We start from the raw sequence: 22,776 nt of genomic DNA on the forward strand, positions 1-22,776 counted from the left end.
TTTCCACTAGTGGGAGAGCCTAGGGCTAGAGGTCATAGCCTCAGAATAAAAGGATGTTCTTTTAGGAAGGAGATGACATGGAATTTCTTTCTTCAGATGGTGGTGAATCTGTGGAATTCTTTGCCACAGAAGGATGTGGAGGCCAAGTCAATGGATATTTTTAAGGCAGAGATAGATAGATTCTTGATTAGTGAGGGTGTCGGAGGTTATTGGGAGAAAGCAGGAGAATGGGGTTAGGAGGGAGAGATGGATCAGCCATGATTGAATGGGCTTTATGGGCTGAATGGCCTAATTCTGCTTTTACCACCTGAACTTGTGACTCCAGATGGCAATGAGGAGGATTATTGCCCACACGTGACCCGAGGCTGTTGGCACTCAATGTTCAGCAGTGCCAACACTGACCGGTACACGAGGGCCCGGCACAGCCCACCACGAGGCCAGGACCTTCCCACAGAGTCCGCCAACAGCTCCCGCTACTCTGACCCTATTCCCCAGGTGCCCATGAGGACTTTGTGAGACTGACTGGGTCAGGTGTGTTTGCGAATGCTGTAATTCTGGTCTCTGGGTTGATGGACCTTGGGCGAGGGTTGCTAGTGCAGGAACGTTCCGCTGTCAATGGGAAACGCCAGGGGAACGGCCTGCAATAAAACAAATGCACTGTAACATTTCACAACAGTCACTTCATCTGCCCTGGAAACGTGGTGTCAAAACAACACTGGCAAAGCTGGAGAACAAGTTCAACAGGGAAACTTGTCAAACCTCTAGTGACCTTAAAGACGGAGCACAAGGAACTGCAGATGCTAGAATCCTGAACAAAACACAAAGTGCTGGAGGAATTCTGCGGGTCAGGCAGCATCCGTGGAGGGAATGGACAGATGACGTTTCAGACCGGGACCTTTCTTCAGACTGAAGATGAGTGAGGGGGCAGTGGAGCTGAGAGAATGACTAGTGCGGCAGCATCAGGACTTCCCTAGACACAGCCACGCATCGATGCATCACCAGCAGCACCACCAAGTGAACCCATGGTGAATCTGTGGAATTCATTGCCACAGAAGACTGGTCATCAATGGATATTTTTAAGGCATAGATAGATAGATTTTTGATTAGTACAGATGTCAGAGGAGGGAGAGATAGACCAAAAAGGCCTAAGGCAGGCAACGCCATTGTAGTGGGAGACTCCATTGTGAGAGGTATGGACAGGGGTTTCTGCGGCAACAGACGGGATGCGAGGATGGTGTGCTGCCTTACTGGTGCCAGGATCCAGGATAATAATAATAATGATGGATGGGATTTATATAGCGCCTTTCTAATACTCAAGGCGCTTTACATCGCATTATTCTGCAGAAAATCCTCAAGGGCGAAGGTGAACATCCGGAAGTGGTAGTGCATGTCGGCACAAACGATGTTGGAAAGAAGGGGATGAATATTCTGCAGCGTGACTTTAGAGAGCTCGGAAAAATGCTGAAAAGCAGGACCTCCAGGGTTGTTATCTCCGGTTTGCTTCCAGTTCCTCGTGCTGGCGAGAGCAGGAACAGGGAGATACGGGACCTGAACATGTGGCTGAGGAACTGGTGCACGGGGCAGGGATTTAGATTCTTAGATCACTGGGATCTGTTTTGGGGTAAGGGGGAACTGTACAAAAGGGACGGATTGCATCATAACAGGTGTGGAACCAGCATTCTGGCAGGCAGGTTTGCCACTGCTACACGGGTGGTTTTAAACTGAATAAGGGGGGTGGGGTGTCGAATGGGATAGTGGAGGATGGAGTTAAAGGGAAAGGGTTTCTTAAATGTGTGAGCGTAGAGACAGAGGGGTGTAAAATGAGGGTAGAAGCAATAGGCAGCAAGGTGAAAAGTAAAAGTGGCAGGCCGGTAAATCCAGGGCAAAAATCAAAAAGGGCCACTTTTCAGCATAATAGTATAAGGGGTAAGAGTGTTGTAAAAACAAGCCTGAAGGCTTTGTGTCTCAATGCAAGGAGCATTCGTAATAAGGTGGATGAGTTGAATGTGCAGATAGCTATTAATGACTATGATATAGTTGGGATCACGGAGACATGGCTCCAGGGTGACCAAGGCTGGGAGCTGAACATCCAGGGATATTCAATATTCAGGAGGGATAGACAGAAAGGGAAAGGAGGTGGGGTAGCGTTGCTGGTTAGAGAGCAGATTAACGCAATAGAAAGGAAGGACATTAGCTTTGAGGATGTGGAATCGATATGGGTAGAGCTGCGAAACACTAAGGTGCAGAAAATGCTAGTGGGAGTTGTGTACAGGCCACCTAACAGTAGTAGTGGAGTTGGGGATGGCATCAAACAGGAAATTAGAAATGCGTGCAACAAAAGTAAAACAGTTATAATGGGTGACTTCAATCTACATATAGATTGGGTGAATCAAATTGGCAAGGGTGCTGAGGAAGAGGATTTCTTGGAATGTATGCGGGATAGTTTTCTAAACCAACATGGAGAGGAACCAACGAGAGAGCAGGCTATTCTAGACAGGGTATTGAGTAATGAGGAAGGGTTAGTTAGCAGTCTTGTTGTGCGTGGCCCCTTGGGCAAGAGTGACCATAATATGGTTGAGTTCTTCATTAGGATGGAGAGTGACATCGTTAATTCAGAAACAAGGGTCCTGAACTTAAAGAAAGGTAACTTTGAGGGTATGAGACGTGAATTGGCCAAGATAGACTGGCGATTGATTATTAATGGGTTGACGGTGGATATGCAATGGAAGGCATTTAAAGACTGCATGGATGAACTACAACAATTGTCCATCCCAGTTTGGCAAAAAAACAAATCAGGGAAGGTAGTGCATCCGTGGATAACAAGGGAAATCAGGGATAGTATCAAAACAAAAGATGAAGCGTTCAAATCAGCCAGAAAAAGCAGCCTACCAGAGGACTGGGAGAAATTCAGAGACCAGCAGAGGAGGACAAAGGGCTTAATTAGGAAAGGGAAAATAGATTATGAAAGAAAACTGGCAGGGAACATAAAAACTGACTGCAAAAGCTTTTATAGATATGTGAAGAGAAAAAGATTAGTTAAAACAAATGTAGGTCCCTTGCAGTCAGAAACGGGTGAATTGATCATGGGGAACGAGGACATGGCAGACCAATTGAATAACTACTTTGGTTCTGTCTTCACTAAGGAAGACATAAATAATCTGCCGGAAATAGCAGGGGACCGGGGGTCAAATGAGATGGAGGAACTGAGTGAAATCCAGGTTAGCCGGGAAGTGGTGTTAGGTAAATTGAATGGATTAAAGGCCGATAAATCCCCAGGGCCAGATAGGCTGCATCCCAGAGTACTTAAGGAAGTAGCCCCAGAAATAGTGGATGCATTAGTGATAATTTTTCAAAACTCTTTAGATTCTGGAGTAGTTCCTGAGGATTGGAGGGTAGCTAATGTAACACCACTTTTTAAAAAGGGAGGGAGAGAGAAAACGGGGAATTACAGACCAGTTAGTCTAACGTCGGTAGTGGGGAAACTGCTAGAATCAGTTATTAAAGATGGGATAGCAGCACATTTGGAAAGTGGTGAAATCATTGGACAAAGTCAGCATGGATTTATGAAGGGTAAATCATGTCTGACGAATCTTATAGAATTTTTCGAGGATGTAACTAGTAGAGTGGATAAGGGAGAACCAGTGGATGTATTATATCTGGACTTTCAGAAGGCTTTCGATAAGGTCCCACATAAGAGATTAGTATACAAACTTAAAGCACACGGTATTGGGGGTTCAGTATTGATGTGGATAGAGAAATGGCTGGCAGACAGGAAGCAAAGAGTAGGAGTAAACGGGTCCTTTTCACAATGGCAGGCAGTGACTAGTGGGGTACCGCAAGGCTCAGTTCTGGGACCCCAGCTATTTACGATATATATTAATGATTTGGACGAGGGAATTGAATGCAACATCTCCAAGTTTGTGGATGACACGAAGCTGGGGGGCAGTGTTAGCTGTGAGGAGGATGCTAGGAGGCTGCAAGGTGACTTGGATAGGCTGGGTGAGTGGGCAAATGCATGGCAGATGCAGTATAATGTGGATAAATGTGAGGTTATCCACTTTGGTGGCAAAAACAGGAAAGTAGATTATTATCTGAATGGTGGCCGATTAGGAAAGGGGGAGATGCAACGAGACCTGGGTGTCATGGTACACCAGTCATTAAAAGTAGGCATGCAGGTGCAGCAGGCAGTGAAGAAGGCGAATGGTATGTTAGCATTCATAGCAAAAGGATTTGAGTAAAGGAGCAGGGAGGTTCTACTGCAGTTGTACAGGGTCTTGGTGAGACCACACCTGGAGTATTGCGTACAGTTTTGGTCTCCTAATCTGAGGAAAGACATTCTTGCCATAGAGGGAGTACAGAGAAGGTTCAGCAGACTGATTCCTGGGATGTCAGGACTTTCATATGAAGAAAGACTGGATAGACTCGGTTTGTACTCGCTAGAATTTAGAAGATTGAGGGGGGATCTTATAGAAACTTATAAAATTCTTAAGGGGTTGGACAGGCTAGATGCAGGAAGATTGTTCCTGATGTTGGGGAAGTCCAGAACAAGGGGGCACAGTTTAAGGATAAGGGGGAAATCTTTTAAGACCGAGATGAGGAAAACTTTTTTCACACAGAGAGTGGCGAATCTCTGGAATTCTCTGCCGCAGAAGGTAGTTGAGGCCAGTTCATTGGCTATATTTAAGAGGGAGTTAGATGTGGCCCTTGTGGCTAAAGGGATCGGGGGGTATGGAGAGAAGGCAGGTACAGGATACTGAGTTGGATGATCAGCCATGATCATATTGAATGGCGGTGCAGGCTCGAAGGGCCGAATGGCCTACTCCTGCACCTATTCTCTATGTTTCTATGTTTCTATCAGCCATGATTGAATGCCAGAGTAGACTTGATGGGCCAAATGGCCTAACTCTACTCCTGTCACTTCTGAACTTGCCAGAGAATCGATTTCACCAGCACCGACAGACAGCTGAACACTGGCTGGAAACAGTACCATGGTTATGCTACATACTCCTGGGATATGGACAGCTTCATGTTTCACCCTGACATTCATCTGTCAGAAAGTGACATAGAGTGCTGGAGTAATTCAGTGGGTCCGGCAGCATCTCTGAGAACACGGATCAGTGAAGTTTTGGGTCGGGACCCTTCTCCAGACTGATTGTATTGTCTCGACCCAAAACGTTACTCATCCATGTTCCCAGCGATGCTGTCTGACCCGCTGAGTTACTCCAGCACTTTGTGCCTTTTTATGTATTAACCAGCACCTGCAATTCCTTGTTTCTAAATTAGTTTGTCAGCTCTGTCCCTGTGGCAGCAGCCGTGTGGGGTAGGGATTACATGCGGGGGTCTCTACTCATCCCTTCATTGGTCCTGGATGACCACATCACAAACAGCGGACCCCCAACCCACCCGCCTCGAGTGACGAGAGAGAAGCAAAAAACTGCAGCTGCCTAAAGGGTGGAACGGTGGTGCAGTAGTAGAGCTGCTGCCTCACAGCACCAGGGACCCGGGTTTGATCCTGAATACGGCTGTTGGCTGTAAAGAGTTTGTACGTTCTCCATGTGACCGCGTGGGTTTTTGTCCGGGTGCTCCTGTTCCTCCCACACTCCAAAGACGTGCAGGTTTGTTCGTTAATTGGCTTGGTATAAATGTAAATTGTCGCTTGTGTGTGTGGGATACTGTTAGTGTGCAGGGATTGCCGGTCAGTCCGGACTCGGTGTGCCGATGGGCCTGTTTCCGCGCTGTATCTCTAAACTGATCTAAACTCTCAAAGAAGACAAAGTGCTGGAGATAGTCAGCAAGCGCTTGAGCAGGAAGGGCCATGGTTTCATATTTCAACTTTCGTTACCAAGGTTATCAACCAGAAGTGAAACTTCCCTCCACAATGCTCAGTTGATTCGCTGAGTATTTCCAGCATTTTGTTTTTAATTACGTAAAGAAACTTGCCAGGTTGTAAACTTCAGGTGACTCAGCGCTCGTGCAGAAAGCCCTTTATCCTTGCATCACGGTTCACTATTACTCATCTCATTTAGTTTCGAAGACCTGGATGGTTCATTTCATGGAAACTGATCCACCCCCACTGTGCCCAAATCTAGCGGCATCAGCCGTGAGTCACGGTCCCAGTCCCAGTCTCGTCCCAATCCATCCACACACACTGCTGGAGGAGAAGATAAGCAAAACCAGGAGTAACAGACTGGGAACTAACACCTGGGCCTCAACACTGTCTACACTCAGAACACAGAACAGCACAGGAACAGGCCCTTCAGCCCACAACGTCCGTGCCTGACATGATGCCAAGTTAAACTAATCTCCACTGCCTGACCAGGATGACATTTCCACCCTGGACAATTGGCTAAACAAAAGCCCGAGGGAGATGGTGGAGTCACTGGGACATTGTCCTTCACAGCTGCTAGAGCTGCTTTCCGAGTGCACACATTTAAGAAATGTTTCACTTGTCTTATTTTTATCCTGATATGATAATCGAGCAACTGATGATCACTCTTCACCAGTGACCCTTCATCGCAGATAGCAAACCGTATTCCACATTACCCAATCTAAACATTGCAGGTTCTGGGACCTGCTCTACATATGCGCACAGCTCATGATTATTAATTCATTTGATTTGTCCAAACTATAAAATGCAAGTTACCCACCAGTGCCACTCTCCCTCTAATGTCATGATCTCATTCCCACATGCCCACTAAACACCCCCTCCCCAGTCATTCCTCAATCCCAGGGGCACTTTATAGTGACCAGTTGGCCCATCTTTGGGATGTGGGAGGTAACGGGGGCATTGGGAATCCCTGTGGTCACGGAAGGCCTGGTGGTGAGGGTTGTACTCACTGTAGCTCTGCCTGCTGCCATTACGTACATCTATGTCCACAACAACCCTCACTAACTCCTACAGATTTGTCAGGATGTATCACCGCTTGGTTTGGGAACAGCTCCATCCAAGACCACAAGAAATTGTAAAGAGTTGTGGACACAGTCCAGACCATCACACAAACCAACCATTGGTTCCATAGACTCCATCTACACCTCTCGCAGTTTCACCAAGGCAGCAGCATAATCAACTCTCATCACACTCCCATCAAGCACGAGATACAGAAGTGTGAAACACACACCTCCAGATTCGGGGATAGTTACTTCCCAGCTGGTCCATCCTCTCACCAGCTAGAGTTCGGTCCTGACTCCTACTATTTGGAGTATCTTTAATCGTACTTTATCTATCACTAAACACTGTCCCGTTTACCCCTTCTCTGTGCTCTGTGTACAGCTTGATTGTATTCTTGGGTGGTCTTTTCTTTGACTGGATAGCACGTAAACAAAAGCTTTTCACTGTACCTCGGTACACATGACAATAATAAACTAAACACTCTCTGCAGCAGAGAGGGGTGAGTGCCTGTGGTCAGTGCCCACACCCCGACTTCCCAAAGCCACCCCAGTATCGACTACCACGGGGGGATTGTGAATGGAATGCCTTTATTCACTCCAGCCCAGCCTGGTTCACTGTTACGTAAGTAAACGTTTAAAAACTACAGGTGCTGGATATCCTCACTGAAGGTCTCTAGTGGAGGATTTGTCTCTGGTGGAGGACTTGTCCAATCTGACCTGCGGCATGTCCTGCAACTCTTGACCTTCCCACCACCACGGTCTCTGTCCATGTTCTCGTTCTCTGAAAAAGGGTCTGGACTCAGAACGTCACCTATTCCTTTTCTCCAGAGATGCTGCCTTACCTGCTGAGTTACTCCAACATTTTGTGTCTATCTCCCATTCATTGACCCGTGTTTACAATAACCTCAGTCACCCCAGGTTCACTCTGTCAGGGACATTTCTCCCCCCCCCCCCCCCCCTTCACCTCACATCTCACCTTCCCCCATGCCCCCCCCCCCCCTGCAGCTTACCCAGCATCTGTCTCCTTGCCAGGTTCTGACCACAAGTCTTTTGCACATGAAACACTACTTCTGTTTCTCCCCCACAGCTGTGGCCTGACCTGCAGCACATTTCCAGCATTGTAACGGCTAAATTACACATCAGCGAGCTTCCACTTCCTCCACAAGTAGCTGCCACCACCTACACATTTACACACTCTCCTGACGTGGACACGTAGCCCATCCGTCCATTCCCACTGGGTTAACACTTTACACCAACACCTCAGCAATGCCCCTGGTTCAACTTCACCAGCATGTCCACAAGCTCAACCCAAGACAGATGGCAAATCCTGCCTTTGAATTTCATGTCAATAGACCAGTTATACAATAGGTCTAACCTAGAACATAATCCCCAAAATTATTTGTGCTCTTCTGAAGTACAGGAGCTTGTTATTTGGACAAGACAACTATCAGGAGTCTGGAGCAAAATACAAAGTGCTGGAGGAACTCAGCGGGCCAGGCAGCATCTGTGGAGGGAATGAACAGGCAACAGATGATGGGTCCCGATCCCAATCATCGTCTGTCCATTTCCCGCTACACTGACCCGCTGAGTTCCTCCAGCACTTTGTGTTTTGTTCCAGACTCCAGCACCTACAGTGCCCTGGGCCTCAGCAACTTCACGACCTGGCACTGGGCTCCAAGCATCAAAACATACAACATGAACATGTCGTAGGTGTAAGCCATTTGTTGCTTTATTATTCTCACATGCACTGAAAAACATTGTTTTATCCTGATAAATCAAACCACACACAAGACAACATAGTGCAGAGAGAAAGTGGAATATTATGTCACAGTTGCAGAGAGATGAAAGAAGCACAAGGATGCAATGAGGTCCATTCAAGAGTCTGATCACAGTGGGGAAGAAATTGTTCTCGAATCTGGTGGCACCTTCATGCTTTTGCACCTTTTGCCCGACAGGAGAGGAGAAGGAACAGCCAGGGTGTGAGTGATCCTTGATTATGTTGGCTGCCATCTCAAAGCAGTGATAAACATTGATAGTTCTTTAACTACAGAACATTCAGTTCCTTATTCAGGTCTGAAGAAGGGTTTCGGCCCGAAACGTCGCCTATTTCCTTCGCTCCATAGATGCTGCTGCACCCGCTGAGTTTCTCCAGCATTTTTGTGTACCTTCAGTTCCTTATTCATATCTGTTCTGCCATTCCATAAGATTACAAATGCTTGTCTAACTCAAGTCTAGGCTGTCACCCAATTACCATTTCCTTTTGATTCCCCTAATGTTCAGAAATCTGTCAGTCATTTTGGAACATACACAAGGATTGGGTAATTAGCCATGTCTGGTGGTCAATGATATTATAATACTTCATTGTCACATGTACCTATGCTTTGATTTGCATACAACACAGTAAAATCATGTAGCAGACCTCACCTTGGCAGTTCACAAGTGTCGTCATGTATTTGGCACCAACACAGTTACAAAAGTTTACCGAACACTCCTATCTACAACCTGCCACCGCATGTGGCATGAGCAACCCCCCCCCCCCCCCTCCTCCCCTCACCACACTCCCTGCCAGGTTACACTTCATTCTCAGTGGAACAGATTCCCAGCCATCAAAGTAAGGGAACACGTCTCTGACCCAAACAGTAAACACTCTCTTCTCAGCCAGAGTTCTGGACTCTGAAGTCTGAAGAAACAGGCTGTTCTATCAACTACAGAACATTGTAGGGATCACCGAAAATCAGAATTAGTCAATCTGAGTAAATGTGTGAAGTACGGATCTTTGTTCATGACGGCATTCAGATACTGCGGCCCTCAGCTAACAATCCATCCTGCCTCGAAACAACATAGATCGTGGATCCCCACAGATGTCAATGAAAAAGGTGAATATTTCGAAAACAGCAACAAAATTCCTGTCACTGTAGGATTCAGGAAGTGTAATTGGCAGAATAGACTCGGGTAAACCAGACGACATTGTGTACATATTTCCAGAGAGCGCTCAATAGAGTCCCAAAGAAACAGAATGTATCAGAATCCAAATGTACAGCATAGAAACAGGCCCTTCGGCCCACCATGTCCATGCTGACCTTTATGAAACTATCTTGAGACACAAGGAACTGCAGATGGTGGAATCTGAAGCAAAAAACAAAGTGCTGGAGGAACTCAGTGAGTCAAGCGGCATCTGTGGAGGGAATGAACAGGTGACACCTCGGGCAAGACCCTTCCTCTGGACATAATGAGTGGAGAAAAGCAATACAGAGAGGGGCAAGTGCTGGCACATTTACTGGCTGCTAGTCCACTCCCTCCAATGCCTTGATTCAGGTGTTCATCCAAATAGTTCTTCAATATACGTGCTGGAGTAACTCAGCGAGTCAGACAGCATCTCTGGAGAACATCAGTGGGTGACATTTTAGGTCACTTTGTGTCCTTTTATGTATTAACCAGCGTCTCCAGTTCCTTCTTTCTAGTTCATAAATATGTTCGCTTCCTAAATACAAATATGTTATCTTATATTTTATCCACGTTTGCTTAATTTCTTTATTGTAAGCAACATCACAATTCAAATAAAACATTCCTTGCAGATTTAGAGATACAGCATGGAACAGGCCCTTCGGCCCACCAAGTCTATCCCGACAAATGATCGCCCGTTCCCACTAGTTCCATGTTATCCCAGTCTCTCATCCACTCCCGACACACATGGGGAAATTTGCAGAGACTAATTAACCAACAAACCCGCACATCTTTGTGATGTGGGAGGAAACCGGAGCACCCGGAGGAAACCCACACAATCACAGAGAGAAGGGACAATCTCCACACAGACAGCACCTGAGATCAGGATCCAACCTGGGTCTCTGGTGCTGTGAGGCAGCGCCTCTACCCATTGCACCACTGTTTTTCTGCTTCAAAAAGCTACCGAGCTGATTTTGGTCCTTCACATCTCTGCTGCCTCCCACCCTCCCTCCCTCCCTCTCTCTCTCCAGCCTTCACAACACCCGTGCCACACGCACTCTATGTCAGGAGATGTTTCCACATTCAGAGGCCGCCCGGTATTTGGCAATCACTCCACAGAACAACAAGTGAAGCCGGATAATTTGCTAATTACTTTGATGGAATTTCGTCATCGTTGTGCAGCGTGAGTGAGTCCAAGACTGGTGTGTCAAGTTGGATCATAATTCCATCCTGACATCATGGCAGAGACAACTTAAGGAACTGCAGATGCTGGTTTCGCACCGAAAATAAACACAGAATGCTGGAGTAACTCAGCAGGTCAGGCAGCATCTCTGCAGAAATGCAGTAGGCAATTATGAAGCGTCTCAGCCTGAAACGTCACCTGTTCAAGATTCAAGATTCAAGAGAGTTTATTGTCATGTGTCCCTGATAGGACAATGAAATGTTCTGCTTTGCTTCAGCACAACAGAACATAGTAGGCATGACTACTATGTCTCCAGGGACACTGGTGTCCTACAGCCAGCACTACAGGTGACGTTTCAAGTCGAAACCCTTCATCATCGCCTACTGCTTTTCTGCAGTGGGTGACTGGTCCCCCACACTACAATTAGTCTGGTCACTACCCAAAACGTTGCCTATCCATGTTCTCCAGGTATGTTGCCTGACCCGCTGAGTTACTCCAGCACTCTGTGCCCCTTATTGTAAACTAGCATGCACGCTGCCTTGTTTTGTACAGCTCAATATAGCCCGTGTTTTCTTTTCCTCTGCACCCCAGCAATCAAATAATGCAATCTCTGCTGCACCGTCTGATGAGTGACCCTCCCTTCCTGAGCACAGAACAGCCTGGCTAACTCAGTCAGTACAGCACCACACTCTTAATCCCAGGATGTGTGGCTTCTGGCCCCTCATTGGGCAACACTCTCATCTTGATTAGTGGGTGTCAGGGGTTATAGGGAGAGGTCAGGAAAATAGGGTGAAGAGGGAGAGATAGATCAGCCATGATTGAATGGCAGAGAGACTTGATGGGCCGAATGGTTTAATTCTGCTCCTATCACAAAGTCAAAGTCAAAGTTATTCGTCACATGCACCGGAAGGTGCAGTGAAATGAATTTGCCAGCAGTGTTACACTTTAAAAAAAGAACACACAATACACAATAGAATTTAACACAAACATCCACCACAGTATTCTTCACTGTGATGGAAGGCAACAACGTTTAGCCAGGCCACGTATTACTTTATGATCTTATGAGACTCAATACACACTGAATAATCCACAGTCGGGTCATATAACACAGTGATAGGCCCTGCAACCCACCAACATATCTAGCTATGTGTCCCAAGCACCCACGTGTGGTCCATAGCGATACACTGTGAGAATTCCAGTGGTCATCTAGATGTGAGCGGCTGCCTCCACTATCTCCATCAGTCTCTTCATTGTCATCACACCCCATCTCTTCACCCAGTCTCTCTCCCACCGTCTTTCCCCAACCAATCTCCCCCACCTCGTGTCCCCCACCCCTTCTGCCCCGCCTCGTCTCCCCCCCACCCAGTCTACCCCGCACCGTCTCCCCCCGCCCCGTCTCCCCCCACCCCGTCTCCCCCTGCATCTCCCCCCTGCCCCATCTGGATGAGACAACTGCCTCTACCATCTCTAAATGACAGACAGGCCCCTCCAACCAGCTATGCCTCCAACTATACCCAGGCACTAACGACTCAAATCCCTGTGGCAGCAGCTTCTCTGACCTCAGACTCTAACAACTTCCTGTTATCGAACCCCTGGCCTCAGTTGGGAAGCTGCCAAAAACAACCTCCTCCATAGCTGGAAATACCAGCAACTGCAGACGCTGGTTTACAAAAATAGATACAAAGTTCTGGAGAGAGTCGGTGAGGTAGCATCTGTGGAGAACATGGTTTGGTAACGTTTCTGCTCACGACACTTCTTGGATGTGTCTCTATCTGCTGCCAGACCTGTTCCAAGTACCAGCCTCCCACCCTACATCCACCTGGTACTGTTGATCTGTCACCCACTCCCTGGCCCTCCACCCCTCTCTCACCCCTGGTACCCCTGACCCCCCCCGCCCCCCCCCCCCCCCCCCCCCCCTCTCACCCACTGCCAAGATGGTTAACCTCTCCTGGGTGAATCTCTCCCTCACCACATGAGCAAGTGTTTGGGACTGAGTTGTCACCGCACCCCACAAGGTAACTGAGATCAGAGACAAGGGGGGGGGGGAGGGGGGGGGGGGGGTGACAGATCAGGGACATTGCCGTGTGCTGGGTGGGACACCTGGAGGCGCCGCAACCCCGCACCCCGCTGCCCTCCCCTCCCCTCCCGGCGCCGCTCTCAGGGGGAAGTGAAGTTAGTGGATGATTAACCCGAAACTATGCAAACCAGGAAATCACTGAAGGTGGGGGAAGGAATGGAGGGGAGAGGGAGAGGGGAAAGTGGGGACAGGGGGGACAGGGGGGAGAGGGGAGAGGAGGGGAAGGGGGGGGGGGGGGTACTCACGTCCTTCTTGGGGTCGAAGGACAGGCCGGACTCCCTCCTCATGTCGACTCCTCTGCTCCCGGCCAGGGCCGCGTCACCTGACTGGAAGAACTGCCCCGCCCGCCCGCCTCACCTGCAGACAGGTAGTGGACAGGTATGAATAGAGGAGGCAGTGTGGAGAGAAAGAGGGCGGGGAGAGAAAGAGGGCGGAGAGAGAAAGAGGGAGGGCGGAGAGAGAGAGAGAGAGAGGAGCGATAGGGGGAGGGAAGCAGGAGGGGAGGGCAGAGTGGGCGAGGGGCAGAGAGGAGACGAGAGAAGAATGAGGGGAGGGAAGAGGTATAGAGAGGGAGGAGGGTGAGGTGGGAGGTGAGAGGGTGGAGGAGAGGGAGAAATGGGGTTGGGATAGTGTTCGTGAGACTAGGAGAGGGGAGTGAGAGAACAAGCACAGGGGAGAGAGGATGAAACTGCGCGGATAAAGGAGGGAGAGGGAAGACAATGGCAGGGGACAGGGTGGTCAGTGGAAGGAAACTAGGTGGGTGGAAGGTGGGTTGGTGAGAGACGGACAGATACAGGAGATGTCTGGGAGATGGAGAGGGTGAGGAGGAAGAGGGGGAAGGGTGGTAAGACATGGAGTGGGGAAAGAGAGATGAATCGGTTCGAGATTTCAGAGAGTCAAATGTTTAATTGTCATCTGTACCAAAACACAATAATGAAATTCTTATTTGCAGCAGCATAACATATTTGCAAACACAGAAGGTCATAAGTGATAGGAGTAGAATAAGGCCATTCGGCCCATCAAGCCTACTCTGCCATTCAATCATGGCTGATCTATCTATCCCTTCTAAACCCATTCTGCCTTCTCCCCATAACTCCTGCACCCGTACTAATCAAAAATCTATCTATCTGCGCCTTAAAAATATCCACTGACTTGGCCTCGAAAGCCTTCTGTGGCAAATAATTCCTTTACTTTTCACCGCCCTCTGACTAAAGAAATTTCTCCTCATCTCCTTCCTAAAAGAACGTCCTTTAATTCTGAGGCTATGACCTCTAGTCCTAGACTCTCCCACTAATGGAAACATCCTCTCCACATCCACTCTATCCAAGCCTTTCGCTGTTCTGTATGTTTCAATGAGATCCCCCTCATTCTTCTAAACTTAAGCGGGTACAGGCCCAGTGCCGACAAACGCTCATTATAGGTTAACCTACTCATTCCTGGTATTATTCTTGTAAACCTCTCCGGAGCCATCACATCCTTCCTCAGTTATGGTGCCCCAAATTGTCCACAATATTCCAAATACGGCCTGACCAGCACCTTAGAGAGCCTCAGCATTACATCCCTGTTTTTGTGTACAAGCCCTCTTGAAATAAATGTTAGTATTTTGTTTGCTTTCTTTACTACTGATTCGACCTACAGATTAACTTTTTGGGAATCCTGCACCAGCACTCCCAAGTCCCTTTGAACCTCCGATTTCTGGATGCCCTCCCTATAGAATACACCAGGGGGCGCCACACGATGGCAGCCTCACCAACAGTCTATCTGGCTTTTTGTCTTTTTTTTTGTTATTTTCAGTGTATTTTAAAAGTGTGTGTGAATGTTCTCTGGTTTGTTTTATGTGGGGGAAAGGGGGGGGGGGGGGGGGGGGGGGGGGGAGGTGGTGGTGGGGGGGGAAACTTGTTTTCAATCTCTTACCTTGCCGGAGATGGGATTGTTTTCCAGATCGTATCTCCAGTCGCTCTGCGGACTAACATCGTGGAGCTGGAGGCCGTGCTCGGGACTGACTTTGAGCCCCACCGCGGGACGTGGAATTACCATCGGAGCCTGCGATCCCTTGCCTGGGATCGATGCCCCAACCGCGGCCTGCAGATTTCACCATTGAGGAGTTCACAGTCTCGGGTAGAGACCGATGTCGGGAAGCTCCAAACGACGCAGAAGGTTCGACCAGCCCCGACCTGGGGTCAGATCGCCCAGTGCGGGGGAGCTGAGACTCCCCGTGATGCAAGAGCTTGATTGCCCCGACGTGAGGGTCCAAACGTCGCCAGCTACGGGAGCCATGATCATCCCGCCAACGGAAGGCTGGAGGCTCCCGACTGCGGGAGAATAAAGAAGGGAAGAGATTGATTTTTTTTTCGCCTTCCATCACAGTGAGGAATGTGGAGGAGTCACTGTGGTGGATGTTTATGCTAAAATGGATTTTATGTGTTCTGTTGCTTTTTATTGGTATGACTGGGTGGCAAATCAAATTCCTCGTATGGTGCAAACCATACTTGGCGAATAAAATATGACTAGACTAAGTAGGACCCGTTGGGTCTCATTCTCACATGGGAGGCCTGGTCCCCCAACACAATATTCCACCACTCACGCATAGCCCCCAACTGTGCAGGCACGGCTGACAGGTTTCCATTGAGACGTAGAACTTGCAGATATTACTGCGCAGGCACAGCTGACAGGCACGGCTAGTGGAAAAGAGATTTATTAAAGCTTAACATGTGAATCTATCTATATCTATACATAACTAAAACTCTGATCTTGTGCTCTTCCGGTTTGCAGATTTTTTCTATTTGCGCAAAAACGGTATGCGATAGCGTTACGCCACACACAGTCAGCGCCAGGCAGATTGGTCTCTTCTCCTGTCCGTCAATGCCACGGCCGAGATGGCGACGCCTCATCCTGCGCTGTTGCAGCCCATCCCGCCTCACTCACAAACTCCTCTCACCCATCCTCGCAGTAACTTGGGGGGGGGGGGGTTCAGTGGAGCATCCTGTAGCCGGGGGAGGGGGGGTGGCTTCAGGCAGGGGCTGTCGGCTGCAGATGCGGGCCTCCCCCCACGCCCTCCCCCCCCAAACACCCAACCCCCTACCTCCTCCCTAACCCCCACCCCAACCGGCCCTCCCCCACACACCCCTCCGCCCACACCTCCTTCCCCCACAACCCCCTCCCCCCACAACCCCTCTCCCCTAACATCCTCGCCCCAACCCCCCCATCCTTCCCCTAACCCCACATCCGGTCCCCGACAGGCCCCGTCTGAAGCCGCCCCTGTCCCCAGCTGCAGGATATTTCTCCCCTCCACCAGTCCCACTTAGTCCAGTATGACAATAAACCACTTGCCACTTGAGATGATTGCTGACTGTGCTGGAGTGCCAGAGAGGCTCTGATTGCTGTGGTAGGGTGTACACCTCCCACACGGCGAGACCACACTGGGCCAGACAGTGTACCCATCCCAGATGGTGTACCCATCCCAGACGGTGTACCCGTCCCAGATGGTGTACCAGGATGGACAGTGTACCGGGCCAGACGGACTACCTGGCCAGACGGGTCACTTGGCTGCGGGATGGATACCTGTGCAGACCAACAGCTGATGTATTCCAGGGCATCTTCAAGCTCTTGTTTACATGGTGTAAGGTTCCCACCTACCCTTGGACGTGGGGAGCTGCCTCAATGACTAACATCTGGGAGCACCTCCACTGTAATCAAGAGCTTCCAGAGGACGATTATGCTTCAGAAACGACCTGGATCCAATTTAGACTGCCTATGGCCACAACAGGTCAGTGGTACTTACACTGACTCTCCACGCTGCCCTGCACCATGGGATAACAGGGACACATAGATCAGGCTGCTTGCTGGTCATCGACTACAGCCTGGCACTATGATCCCCTCCGTTATCATCGCTACTGTTTTGCATATCTTTCATTCATTGTTCTTTATCTCTCTACATTATCGTCTATATCTCTCATTTCCCTTATCCCTAACCAGTCAGAAGAAGGGTCTCGACCTGAAAAGTCACACATTCCTTCTCTCCAGAGATGCTGCCTGTCTCGCTGAGTTACTCCAGCATTTTGTGTCTAACCTCTCCATATAGCTCACAGAGGTGCAGTTGAGTGCCAGTGAGAAAGAGAGAGAGAGAGTGTGTGTTATTGACAGATATGACGTGCAGTGTACTAACTCCGAGCGCTGTCTGTATGGAGTTTGTACTTTCTCCCAGTAATCACCTGGGATTTTTCTGGGTGCTCCGGTTTCTTCCCACATTCCAAAGACATACAGGTTTGTAGATGAATTGGCTTCTGTAAATTGTCCCCAGTGTGTTGGGTAGAACTAGTGTACAGGGTGAGCATTGGTCGGCAGTCCCCACTATGTCGACTAATTGGGCCAAAAGCCTGTTCCACGCTGGGTGTCGTTCGTTAGTTGAAACAATAACAAGCAAGTAAACACCAGAAGTTTAATGAACAGTTCTGTCTTTAAATTGAAAGTGAGGGGAGAGCGTGAATGCAGTCGCCACTACCACAAACTATGCAGTGGAGGATCCCACATTTGGGGACATGGCAGGCGTCAGCAGCTTTGCAGTCTAATGGGGAGCCTCACCCTGGGTAAGTGGTCTCTGTGATCACTGACCCGCCCCTGCCAGGTAAGTATGGCCCACACTTTCGCTCATACCCAGCCAACCGCAAACACTTCCCCTTCTACCACAGCACGAAGCAACGCTTCAACTAGTCAAATGTTATGTTCCAGTTGAAGCGTCCAGCAACAGGTAGCTCTGTCCATTTCCTTTACTTTCTGTAAAGAGTCCAAACTCACACAGGTTGAAGCACAAGCATCTTGATTGTCCAGGTCATTAACTACTATGCAGGTGTTCACACTGCTACTGTGACTGGTAGACAGTGGGTGGGATCTCACACTATGAATGTTAGAACTAGGCGGGGTTATAATTACTAAGTATTCTAATTGGCTAACATGCTATAGCCAATCTACATCTCTTCTATAAATGAAAAGTAGACGGAGCGTTATCACTACAATGAGTAAATAAATTGTTAAATACAAGATACCATATCTAATAATATCGGCTAAACATAATCGGTTAAACATTGATTAAACATAGTCGCCATATCTAAGAGGCAGCTTGCTAACCCGCCCGGTCCTTGTACGGTAAGGAGTTGCCTCATCAACCTTTTCTTCCGCAAACTTGAGGGCACGTTTGGGTGAGGCCGAGGGGCTCTGGGGTGAAACCGCAGGGGAAGACGGACGCGGGAGTACCGGTCAACCTGTTACAAAAGGGGAAGGGGGAAGCAGACCGACGTGGGGAGTGATGGGGAGCAGCAGCAGGAGGTACAGGAACGGCTGGAACAGCGATCACTTTAAAGTTCAGTGGAGGCGCGTCAGGACCCTAGAGGGCCAGACGTCGTTCCTTCACTGGAAGGAGGTATTGACGGGTGCGTCTGTAGATGGTACCACCGACATCGACAAGGTAGGAGCGTGGCTCCTTTGCGGGGCCATGGATGAACCCCAGTTTAGTATGTCCTTTGTCTGTCTGTAGACGGACCACTTGGCCTTGGATTAGAGGCTGAAGTGGCTTACTGGATTTGTCGTAGGCACGTTTCTGTGCGTCTCGGTTGGATTGCACGCATTTTTGAACTACAGCAGGGCTGAAAACTTTCAGCTTTAAGTGATCCTGTGTCACTGGCAGTGGAGGTCTTGTCTGGCGGGACATCAGTCGCTGGGCTGGAGAGCCTAGAACATTGTCTCTGGCGATATTTCACAAGTTCAACATGTCCAGGTAGATGTCAGATTTAGCCAGATAGGAGCGTTCCATGAGTTGTTTAGCACTACGAACAGCGCTTTCAACAAGTCCATTGGACTGTGGGTATTCTGGGCTGCTGGTAACATGTTGAAAGTTCCACCGTTTGGCAAAGTCTCTGAACTTGTGGCTGTTGAATTGTGTCCCGTTGTCAGTCTGAAGGCGGGCTGGAATGCCATGTACGGAGAAGTGTTGTCGGAGTTTCTGGACCACTATTTATGAGGAGATGGTTGACAGAAAATCAATCTCGAACCAACTCGAGTACGAGTCCACTAACACGAGATAGTGCTTCCCGTGCCAGTCGAAGATATCGGCAGCCACGGATGACCAAGGTAAGGAGGGTGCCTGTTGGGACAGCAGCGGTTGTTTTTGCTTTCTGTTTTCTCCCGAATGTACTTGTTCATTCCAGGCCAATAGATCATTTATTTAGCGTGCTGTAGGGTGGCTTCAACGCCTGGGTGGCCACCGTGGACCTCCTCGTAATATTCGTTTCGCAGAGAGGGGGGGATGACCGTCCTGTAGCACCAGTTCGTCACGGACCAAAAAGTAAGGTCGTAGTTTAGTGGGAGTGTTGGACTACTTGTTTAGCCAGCCGCCTTTAATGATGGAGGTTCGCAGCTGGGAGGTTTTTTCCACGGCAGTGTGTTCGGCAAGGCGGCGCAGGCGGTCAGTTGCAATGAAGGAAACTTTTAGAACAGAGAATTCTTCATGTTCGAATGGGTGTTGTTCGTTGGTGGTGCGTGGTGCTCGAGATAGAGTGTCTGCGATGTACATGTCTTTACTTTTTTTGTAGACGATTCAAAAATCAAACCGTTGTAGCTGCATCATCATGCGTTGAAGCCTGGCTGGGGCAGCGTGGATCGGCTTGCTCAGGATGGTAACCAAAGGCTGGTGATCAGTTTCTACCGTGAAAGTTTTGCCGAAAGTAAAGTCTTTATATTTGAAGCAGGCAAAAACACGGCGAGCAGTTCTTTCTCTATCTGTGCATAGCGCTGTTTGGTGTCCGTCAGGGTTTGGGAAGCGTAGGATACCGGCATGACATCGCCGTTGAAAGAGGTCTGCAGACATGCTGCACCTAGTCCATACTGGGATGCATCACAGGTAATTGTAACTGGCAGGTTGATATTGAAGTAGGACAGAGTGGGAGCACTGGCGAGCTGTAGCTTTAAAGTTTCGAAAGCTCGCTGGTGGTTTGGGTACCAAGACCAGGTGTTGTCCTTGTGGGTTAGTTGATGCAGGGGGGCTGACAATTCGCTGAGATTGGGAATAAATTTTCCCATGTAGTTGACCATGCCTAGAAATCGTTGTCGGCTGGTAACGTCATTTGGTACCGGCAGCTCGTTGATTGCTGCAGTCTTCAGCGGATCAGGTTTTAGCCCATTGCTGGTGAATACGTGGCCTACATAAGTGACCAGGAACCCTGAACTTGCACTTCAGAGGGTTCAGTTTTAAATTGATGTCTCTGGCACGGTCCAGTACTTTACGTAGGTTTGCATCGTGTTTGGTGGCATCGTGGCCATAAACTAGGATGTCGTCAACTATGATGGCACAGGGGAATTCTGCAAACAGTTGTTCCATTGCACGCTGGAAAACTTCGCTGGCACAGTTGATGCCAAAGGGAATTCAAGGAATCTGTAACATCAGAACGGGGTGGCGAAGGTTGTTAATGCCGATGAGGCACGGTCTAAAGGGATTTGCCAGAAAGAGTTTTTGGCATCCAAGACTGAGAACGCCGTTGCGTTACCGATTTGTGCTGCTACGTCTTCGGTGGTCCACATCGGGTAATGCTGCCGTTTGATTGCTGTGTTCAAATCTTTAGGATTGATGTAGATGCGTAACGCCTTCTTGTCTTTCTTTGTGGTGACAACCATAGTGGTGACCCAGTCGGAGGACCATACGTTTCAGTTCATCGTGTATTTGCTCACACATACCATGCGGGACGCGGTGAGGGGCACGCACGATTGGGGTGACTGTATGTTCAACAATGATCTTGTATGTTGTGGGTAGTTTGCCGAGTTTGTTGTCAAACAAATCTTTGTAGTTGGATAGCATCTGTCTGGTTGGTTCCTCTGTCAAACAGAGTTTGTGAACATCATGCCCGAAATAGACCAGACCCAGGTCATGGCACACATCAATGCCTAGCAGGGTTTCAGAACTTGGCTGAATGATGTAAAATAGTAAGTCCTTGGTCTGTTCATTGATGGTACATTTAAAGTCAGCTTTACCCAGCGGGTGAAGAATTTCTCCTCCATAAGCATGTAGAGTGGAGGAGTTTTTTTTCATGAGCTCAGTGGTTCTTATCTTGTTGAACACTTTGAGTGATATGACGTTCACGCGGGCACCAGTATCGACTTTGGTGATCAGGGGTTTGTTGTTGACCATCATGGTCACAGCAGGATTAGTTTCTTTGCATGGGGTGCGCAGGTTTAGGGAAAGTACGGTAGACTCAGTGTCTATGTTATCAGAGTCGTTCCCGTGAGAAGATTCATCTTGTTCATGGGAATCAGAATCGGACGGGTCTTGTTGAATCAGGTGCAGCTTTGTCCTTGGAGCTGTACTCCCACTGGATCAACAACAATCAGCAAAGTGGTTGAGTTTTTTGCAATTATGACATACTTTCCCATGGGCTACGCAAAATTGGCGCCTCCTGAGGTGGAAATAGTTACAGTTTGTGTATCTCGTGTTAGGCATGTTCTGAGCTTTGCTGGACGCATTGAGAAATCTTTGCGGAGAGTAACTAGCCAAATTCACATTCAACTGTTGATTAGCATTCGTGCTATCAAAATCAGCCAGTGGTGCCACAGTCTCAGCCATCCTACAAGCATGAATTAATTGCTCTAAAGTCAGTTCTGCATTCCGCAGCAGTTTGGCTCGCAGCTTGCGGTCGCTCATTCCTCCCACAATTTTATCGCAAACTAACCATATAACCATATAACAATTACAGCACGGAAACAGGCTATCTCGACCCCTCTAGTCCGTGCCGAACACGTATTCTCCCCTAGTCCCATATACCTGCGCTCAGACCATAACCCTCCATTCCTTTCCCATCCATATAACTATCCAATTTATTTTTAAATGATAAAAACGAACCTGCCTCCACCACCTTCACTGGAAGCTCATTCCACACAGCCACCACTCTCTGAGTAAAGAAGTTCCCCCTCATGTTACCCCTAAACTTCAGTCCCTTAATTCGCAAGTCATGTCCCCTTGTTTGAATCTTCCCTACTCTCAGTGGGAAAAGCTTTTCCACGTCAACTCTGTCTATCCCTCTCATCATTTTAAAAACCTCTATCAAGTCCCCCCTTAACCTTCTGCGCTCCAAAGAATAAAGCCCTAACTTGTTCAACCTTTCTCTGTAACTTAGTTGCTGAAACCCAGGCAACATTCTTGTAAATCTCCTCTGTACTCTCTCTATTTTGTTGACATCCTTCCTATAATTAGGCGACCAAAATTGTACACCATACTCCAGAATTGGCCTCACCAATGCCTTGTACAATTTTAACATTACATCCCAACTTCTATACTCAATGCTCTGATTTATAAAGGCCAGCACACCAAAAGCTTTCTTTACCACCCTATCTACATGAGATTCCACTTTCAGGGAACTGTGCACAGTTATTCCCAGATCCCTCTGTTCACCTACATTCTTCAATTCCCTACCATTTACCATGTACGTCCTATTTTGATTTGTCCTGCCAAGATGTAGCACCTCACACTTATCAGCATTAAACTCCATCTGCCATCTCTCAGCCCACTCTTCCAACTGGCATAAATCTCTCTGTAGAGACTAACTCATTTGTTAACTCACCAAATCTGCATCGAGAGCTGATTTCAGTTCACTGATGACTCATTCCACAGGTTCATCAGCCTGTTGCATCTGAGCAAAAAATCTTG

At 48.5% G+C, this 22,776-nt stretch overlaps 1 protein-coding gene and 1 non-coding gene across 2 annotated transcripts in view; both read right to left on the minus strand.

Annotated features, from left to right (window-relative positions):
* LOC116991217 (suppressor of tumorigenicity 14 protein homolog) overlaps positions 1-13,478 on the minus strand; it is a 77,681-nt gene extending 64,203 nt beyond the window's left edge. The window contains exon 1 of the mRNA XM_033049655.1: positions 13,337-13,478. Within this exon, the coding sequence (XP_032905546.1) occupies positions 13,337-13,378 (42 nt within the window). The 5' untranslated portion in view covers positions 13,379-13,478. The remainder of the gene's footprint in view (positions 1-13,336) is intronic.
* Positions 13,479-17,561: 4,083 nt separating this feature from the next.
* Positions 17,562-17,723, minus strand: LOC116991416. Its single transcript, XR_004416786.1, has one exon. It is a non-coding gene; the product is annotated as a U1 spliceosomal RNA (small nuclear RNA).
* Between the last annotated feature and the right edge of the window lie 5,053 nt (positions 17,724-22,776).

This window comes from Amblyraja radiata, chromosome 33 (assembly GCF_010909765.2).
Source record: "Amblyraja radiata isolate CabotCenter1 chromosome 33, sAmbRad1.1.pri, whole genome shotgun sequence".
Taxonomy (NCBI): domain Eukaryota; kingdom Metazoa; phylum Chordata; class Chondrichthyes; order Rajiformes; family Rajidae; genus Amblyraja; species Amblyraja radiata.